Source organism: Ananas comosus, linkage group 14, assembly GCF_001540865.1.
Source record: "Ananas comosus cultivar F153 linkage group 14, ASM154086v1, whole genome shotgun sequence".
NCBI lineage: Eukaryota > Viridiplantae > Streptophyta > Magnoliopsida > Poales > Bromeliaceae > Ananas > Ananas comosus.
Window position 1 is genome coordinate 5,993,395 of NC_033634.1, and position 8,393 is coordinate 6,001,787.

Below are 8,393 nucleotides of genomic sequence, written 5' to 3' on the forward strand. Positions count from 1 at the left end.
ACTCTTTGGTATCGTTTGATTTGAGGATAAGTAAAAAATGAATATTTCAGGAATATGTATAAATTGAGGTATAAATGAGGATTAGATCAATTTTACGTTTGGATGAAAATTGAGTTATTCTTGAGAATAAAAAAAATAGCGTTTCATTAGTTAAGATAGAATAAGAAAGATGGTAGGTTTTTATAAATAAAAAAATAATAATATTACTCTCATTATATTTAAATTTGAATTTTTAAATTTTTAAATTTAAAATTTATAATTTATAATTTAAAATTATAAACTTTAATTTTGAGATTATAAATTATAAATTTTAAACATTTAAATTTTTAATTTTTAAATTTTTAATTTTTAAATTTTTAATTTTTAAATTGCGGTGGGAACAATTAATAAAAATAATTTATTATAATAACTTTATAGATTTTTTAAAAAATTCTACTTAAACTTAAATTTAATAAAAATAATTTATTATAAATATTTAAATATAATTTATTATAATATTTAAATATAAATAATATGTATTAATATAGTACAATTAATAATTTTATAATAAAAATAATGTATTACAATATATAACATATAATATTTATATAATTTAGTTTAAATTCAATTTATAATTTTAATTAAGTTTGAAATTAAGCATTGGAATAGCACTATTCCACCAAAATGGTGGAATAGCAAATCACTTACTATTCCGAAATAATCGGGACCCGGCCACCCCGTTTGGCGGAATAGCGGGGATAACTTTTATTATCCCCGCTTATACCCCGAACCAAACGGGGCCTTTATGAATCCAGGACAAACAGCCCTTGGCAACTTCAAGTATCAGCAAATATTGAGAAACAAAACAAGATTTCAGCTTTCAACACTACAATCTATCATAATCCTATGTAATCCCAACTCTTTCTATCACCTCTTCTCCCACAGTTTAGATAAAAGATCATTTGGAGCCATTTCTACTATCACCTTTGCACTAACAAAAAAAGGATTCCAAAATTTAAATCCCACAAAAAGAGAACTTACGATTGAATTAGTCATGACATTTAAACAAGTACACTAGTGCAAATCTGTAGTTGATCGGACTACATAGTGATCCCCAATTCGACACAGAGTGGGTCGAGTCCTTGCTCCCCAGACAAGCTCAGAGCAGCAAATCCATAATAAGTGTGGTAGAGATCAGGTATCCGCTCTCTGGGAAATTTTGTGAAGCCACCATGCTATCATGGCAAACAATTATGAGAATTAGATAAAGTCGAAGAACAATCTTTGGCCCAACTGGAGCTACTATGGAAGTCCTGTTTTAATAGAGCTATTTGAATAAGCAAATGTGAATTTGCATTAAAAGTCCCCAACAACTTCCTATTGAAGCTTGAAGCAGAAACTTCAAATTGAAGCCCCCACCTTTGGACTCAAAAGATTGTTTCGGCTTCCTTACACACCACGAGGCTCAAGACATTTTGCTTGTGGCAAAGCTCGCTTTTGCTTCTCAATTAGAAAAGCTCTTCCATAAGCTAAGCCATATAGATAGTAAGAGTATCTTTAGCCTGCCTTCTGGAATAGCTTCTTTACTCTGAACAATAGCTAGTTTGTCAAGCAAACAAACTTCTCAAGCATTTGCCATGCTTGGAAGTTGAAACAAGAGCTTTTGAGTACCAAAAGTAGAAGCTCTAATTTCAAGCTTCCCTTTTAACTACAACAAAAAGCAATTTGGGGAAATGTAAAGCAAGAACTATAATGGCATCAAACAACTCTGTTCAAACAATACTTCCCCATAAGCTTTAGTCGAGTCAAAAGATCCTGAAGTCTAACGAAAAATATAAAGGAAATTATCAGTACCGGAGATTGGCATGATAACAAGAATTGGCGCAGAGCACCATGATCAAGCAAGTAGTAAGCACCCAACATTTTCAGGACTCCACCAACCCTGCGACGATAGAAATGACCAAAAACAAAAAAATCACAGAATATTGTTTTTTTTTTTTGAAAGAAGTAAAAAGGTCACAAAATATTGTTTGGCCGCTTAAAATTGAACAATCTTCGCTTACCAGAAAGCATAACATGTATCGCTTGGCTTATTCAGTCTGCCCTGGAAACCCCCATCTTCCGCTTGCCTCTACAGCAAAGAAAAAATTTACAGTTTCATCGTACCATTTGCGTCGCATTTTTGTTTATTTTTATTTGCTATCAAGTACGGTTTTCCGAATTGCAAATTTGTCAAAATATGTAGAAACTTTTGTAGTGTATACTTCAACGTAGATGTATATCTTTCTCTGTTTTCTCGGATTCTTCAATTCTGATGATAATCTTACTGGAATATGATCTTGGCTGAAAACCTCACGAAAACTGGCTTTTTGTTTGGCACCTAATTATTTTGGCAACTAATTATTTCTCTTTTTTAGACACAACTATTGCTTTTCTCCCTGAATTGCAAATGTCATTTGTTTGTCCCTGCTAGTTCAACAATCATGATCCTTTTTTCTCAATACTAAGGAAAAAAGAAAGTTTGCAAGAGAACCTCCATCAAGTTAGCTTGCACTTATCTTCATTGCGACTAGCTATTGAAATATGGATAATCGACATGGAATACGATCAAGTTGTATACAAGAAAGAACAATAGCTAAAGAATAACAACTTTTGGCCAAAACTCGTAGCACAACTTAGAAAGGCCAGAGTAAATTTGCATATAATGATGCAGTTGAGTTAAAGAGCGAAGCAGTGAATTAAAAAAAAAAAGGTACCCGTAAGCTCCACTCAACAAGCAATGGCACATCAATAAGGGTAGAGTGTTCAATTTTGGCTGATGAAATATCAGTGTAAATAAAACCCATCAGCTTGAGAGCAGCAACTGCACAGTATGTCGCTCCACCTGTGTCACTAAGACCAAGGATTTAAGTACTGTGGCACGGGGTCGTGCCTGAAACTTGTCGGCAAGATACGGCACGGTGCGTGCCGAGCCGTGCCGAGCCGTGCCGGTCAAAAAAATTCTTGTGTGCCGACATATAATAGCATGAAATATTTATTTTCTTTAGCAACAAAATATTCTAACTATTTATTATGTCTTTTTATCATATCTTTTGAACTTTATTGAGGAAATTACTTACTAATTTAAAGAATAGAGGGTTTTGAGCTATACCATCGGCACGGAGTCTGTATCATGCCGGTATCTTGTTGGCACGATTCGACATAGTGGATACGGCCCGTGCCAACGGGCACTTAAAACCTTGACTAAGACAATGGCATAAACTGAGTTCACAGCAAACCTTTTCATATTAGTTTACTAATCCTAATGAATATATAAAATTTGAAAGTTAAGGTTAAAATATAGAAAAACCTCTACAATAACCAGAACCTGTAGATAAACCCGATGGAGCAAAGTGCTTGGATTCTATAAATGGAAAATGCTAATGGTACACCCCTTTTGGGGTGTGCATCTAGCATTACTCTTTATAAATATAGGAGGTACTGCAGGTTTGATTATCAAATGAAAGTTCAAGCCACGATATTTTAAGTAGGGTTTTCTGTACTTTGGACAATTATTATAATCGGCGAGTAGATCCATAAATGTGTGCAGAACCAACGTATAAATAGAAAGAATTGTAAGAGACGAGGGAAAAAAAAGAGACTACAAAAAGGACACTACAAGAACAACAAATAATTTTTTAGACTGAAAATGACGAAATGAAGTACATAATGTTGCATCAATAAAAAATGTTCTTACCATGAGATTCGGAACCTGGTACTAAACCAAAGCCACCATCATATGACTGCAAAGAGAATCTAAAAACATTAGGACCTGTAAGATAGTAAATACTAAACTTACACAAGTTTATCACAATCAAAGATCTTTTCTGAATATTTTCCCATGCACTGACCTGGCACTTAAGTATATATTCTTTAGCCTTCTCTTTGTCCATTCCCGACCAATCTTTTAACATGGAAGATATGGCAGCTGAAAACTTGAGAAGTTGTTTCTCAATTATAGAAATTTACATAAATAGCAAATAAAAGAGACTGGAACATGTAAAATGCAAAGAGAAGTTGTTTCTCACCAGCACAATACACGAAGCGGAGATCTGTTTCTGCCCCAAAATGAATTGGCATGAAACTGTTCGAAAAAAAAAAAAATCCAGAAAGGCTCAATTTTCTACTAAATGAAATCCAAAGAGATATTATTCAGCCTTTAGATATCAAATTTGTACATCTAAATCCAAAGAACTATAAATTTCTGAGCTGCTACTCATAAATTATGTGCTTCTCTACCTATATTATGGGATAAAACTGGCCCCGATCTTGAAGAGAAAATAAAAATGCATGTTTACCTCCCATCATGCTGCTGAAGCCTTCTCATTGAGATCAAAAGTGCCTCGGAATTGATAATTGACAAATCATAGCCAACCATCTTCAATATGGCAAGTGCACAATAGGTACTTGCTAAATGACCACCTATAGGATATACTATCTGCTGAAATAAAATATTAATGAATGTGTTAAAGAAAGAAAGAGAATGCATTGGAAAAAGAATAATAATAACAATAACATGACAAATCAGATAAAATTTGACTATATAGTCTGCAGAACCATACCTCATTTTCGTCGGCGGAGAACTGGGATGTTCTAGAACCATAGAATCCATAAAACGGTCCTGAGGTGGAGCACAAGTTACGCACATACAGTTTAGTAAGAAGAACAATAATATACATTGAAAAGGACCTTCTAACAACGTACCATTATCCCAGTCACTGTTCTTTCCTGGATGTGATTGAAAGGATAAAACCCAGTTGACAACTTGATCCTTGTCAACCTAAAATCACAATACATATCGAGGATTTGACAAATAAGCTAATCCAAAGAAGATCATGAATAAATATCTTATTAGCTAAAGCTTCAAACCCCACAGTCTGACCTTTCTATAATTCGTTCATCTATTTATCTATTTCGGGAAAAATGTTTAAAGACCCTTAACCTTTATCACTTTGCAAACAGACCCTAAAAGTATTAATTTTGGCAATTAGACCCCCTAAACTTTATCAAATAGTTCAATGAAACCCCTCTTTTCAAGCGGATTTACTATGTAGTTGTTTTGGTTGTATGTCTTGCATATAATTTTGAAAAAAATTAAAGTATAAATAATCTATTTATTCTATTCCAACACATGAAAAAAAAAAATACAACATAGATTCATTTTATTCTTCAATTATGATGCTTAATAATCATAACAAAAAGAAAAGAAATAGGTTTCTTTGTGTTTGAAGTCTTAGTGTGCAAGACGTGACAAAAACGGCTATGTAATTAGTAAGTTAGCATGAGGAGAGGCGCTTATTAAACTATTTGATAAATTTTAGGGAGTCTAATTGAAATAAAAAGTTTTAGGGTCTGTTTGCAAAACTGCTAAAGTTCGGGGGACTTCGTTCATTTTTTATATCTATTTTTTTATCGAAAAACGACTTAAAGCAATATAACTAGGTAAATATAAAAATGCATACTTATTTTCTGTCCAATTTTTCATCACAAATATACTTCCTTTCATGTTTATTTTTAAAGCTTTTCAACTTTAGGCTATTTTGGAGAATTTCTGCTATTTACTTAGGCGACCTAACAAGGAGTATGATTTGGGTAGGCATTATTTCAACAGTCCGTTCTATACCACCTCAAAAATTCTTCAAAATCATGGCAACTCAGTATAAATTTCGCAACAACGAAGATGAATCTGACGAGTAAAGGTGTCAAGAAGTGGTATCCACCAGCCCACTTAGTAGTTAACTTGGTCACAGTCGATCATGAAGTTGAAGGTCCTTCGAAGACCTAATTCTGAGAATTTCAGGAAGAATAAAGAACAACTACAACTTAGTAAGGAGTTATAGTGCGATTTAAATTGTAGTTAATCTAGTCCAGCTGAAAATGGGAAGAAATGACCATTCTGTAAATAAAAAAAATGTAGCATATTTCTGGTTCTCACAGCATATTCCTAAGAGAAAATTGTAGATATTTCACAATAATTTGATCTAGAAGGGCTTCAAACCATCAAAATAAGTAAAAGATGAACAAATTTTGTCTCCCTTGAACAATAGAGAAGCTAGTTTGTGCAACTATCATAATATAGCTTATCTTTTATCCGCTGTTAGTAAAAATAGCTAAAACAAACTACAGTCTTCAGATTAGCACTAAAGCAACAATGATTTGCAATAAAGCAACAAGCGTGACCACAACTAATTGGAACCAATCCATATGATACTTTCTCCACTCATTTATCCTTTAGATAAAGACCAGCATCAACAACCGCTAGAAGCCTTTCCATACCCTTGCGTCTTTCATACCTCTCATACTTCCTATCTCTTTCCTGACTTAACGACACAACAATTTGCACATTTTTCACTTAGTTCACAGCAATAACCTAAGTGCTCATATCTTGTTCATATTCCAATCATTTCCTGTATCAACTTCATTGCTCTTCATTACTCTTTTTATTATTCCAACTATAATTGCTACAAGTTCTGCAGTATTTAACTTCCCAAATTCCAATATAAACATATAGATCAGTCTCGAAGTGTGGCTAAACACATCATTTCGAGACACCAATTAATTAACAAAACAGCTTCCATCCGAAGAATTGTCCGCAATACTCCCACTATATTCATGAAATTACATCTACACCTTTTCTAGTAGTCCTTTTAAATATTTTTAACATAGAGGGGTAGTTTTCTTATTTCATCATCTCCTCTTGATGTTGTAGCCTCTGACGAGATATCCCACAAAATTAAGGGGTTTTTAATGGGCCTGTTTGGACGTATGAATATCTTGTTTAGCACATCTCTTTCAAATTTACTCAAAAAGCTAGTAATATTTAGTAGATGACGAGTATAATCAAATGCCTCGAAAGGCATAATACCATATTCATTTTGCAAGTCATTTTCTTGAGATAAGATAAATTACCTTACCTCATAAGCGAAATACACAATTCTATCAGATCATAGCTCCCAAAACCTTCCAAGGGAGATGAAATGAACCTCCTAACTTGCAATCACAAAAGAAAAGAAAATAAAACAAAATTCTTCACAGCGCATCCGACATCCCGACAGGGCCTGCAGGTTTCCATCGCCAAGAGATTCATTGTGCAATTCGTAATATTTTAAGGAGGATTTTACATATGCGTTTAATCTATACGGAAAGCGAAAGACGTAAATTGGAAACTGTATCAAAGGGGAAAAACCCCAAAACCCTGTCTGAATTCACACCTTGCTCCGCATGGCTCTCTGATTTATTCAAGAAGCTTCCAATATTTAGCAGATAAGAAATATAATCAAATGACTAGAATGACGTAACATATTCGACATTCCAAAATTATTTTCTCAGAATAAGATAAATTACGTCGTACGTGAAATGCGCCGCCCTACCAAATCACTAGACAAAATTCTCACAAGATAACTTATTCCGACGTCCAAACGAGGCCAAACGCCGAAAATGGTATGGCATTCCAGGCTTCTTAGGTAGATCAAAAAGGAGTAATACTCTAGTGAACAAGATATTTATGGCATTTGTCAAGTATTTTTTTTAAAAAAAAGAAAAAAAAGTTACAATTTGGGATCCGGATTGAAGCGGGCAAAGTCCCAAATCTCATCGCCGGCTCTTGCTTAGATCTATCTACGAAATGCAGTGAGTTTGGGGGAATTAGGGTTGGGTTGGGTACCCGGTGGAGGGCGCGGAGGATGGAGAGGGAGGAGAGGGCGAAGTAGGCGAGGGTGAGGCGGTTGACCTCCTGCGTCGCGTACTCCCCCGGCAGCTCCTCCGCCATCATCTCCATCAACGCCACGTGGCGCTCCCTCGAGAATCCCCCCTCGGGATCCGATTCCCTTTCCTCCATCCCCGCCCGCCGCGCCGCAGTTTTCAATTTTCTAGTTTTCTGCCACGCCCCCTCCACCGCTGAAGTACTAGTGCATAAATGTGGCACACATCTAGTTTACACTAATTTTAGATTTTTATTAAGGGTTGGTAAGGAATGATAGGGTCACAATATTAGTTTTTGGATTGATAAAATACTAGTGAAGAGTCCCGCGCTTTCTAGCGGGTAGAAACTGTAGTAGTAATTAATAATAATAAAATATTAAATATTTTTTTTTGTATCTCACTTGGTACATCTACCAACGATGAAGAGAGAGAGTAAAATAGCTCATTCTAAATAAAAATTAAATAGGAGAAGAGACGTATGTTGAGAGAGAGAGAATAAAATGGGGGAGATGAGAAGACGTATGTTTGGAGAGAGAGAGAGAGTAAAATGGCTCATTCTAAATAAAAATTGAATGGAGGAGATGAAGAGACGTATGTTGAGAGAAAGAGTAAAATGGTTTATTCTAAATAAAAATTAAATGGGGGAGATAAAGAGACGTATGTTGAGAGAGAAT

At 34.6% G+C, this 8,393-nt stretch overlaps 1 protein-coding gene across 2 annotated transcripts; it reads right to left on the reverse strand.

The window, feature by feature from the left end:
- Window positions 831–7,927, reverse strand: LOC109720570 (geranylgeranyl transferase type-1 subunit beta). Of its 2 annotated transcripts, none has more exons than XM_020247792.1 (11): window positions 7,682–7,927; window positions 4,723–4,798; window positions 4,581–4,639; window positions 4,317–4,456; window positions 4,047–4,102; window positions 3,870–3,946; window positions 3,716–3,761; window positions 2,736–2,863; window positions 2,043–2,110; window positions 1,834–1,921; window positions 831–1,214 (listed from the first exon to the last, which is right to left on the reverse strand). In XM_020247792.1, exons 1-11 carry the CDS (start codon window positions 7,853–7,855, stop codon window positions 1,080–1,082), a joined length of 1,047 nt encoding a protein of 348 aa, XP_020103381.1. In that variant the 5' UTR covers window positions 7,856–7,927; the 3' UTR covers window positions 831–1,079. The 2 variants fall into 2 exon arrangements, with proteins under 2 accessions (XP_020103381.1, XP_020103380.1); XM_020247791.1 differs by having other exon boundaries at window positions 4,317–4,459.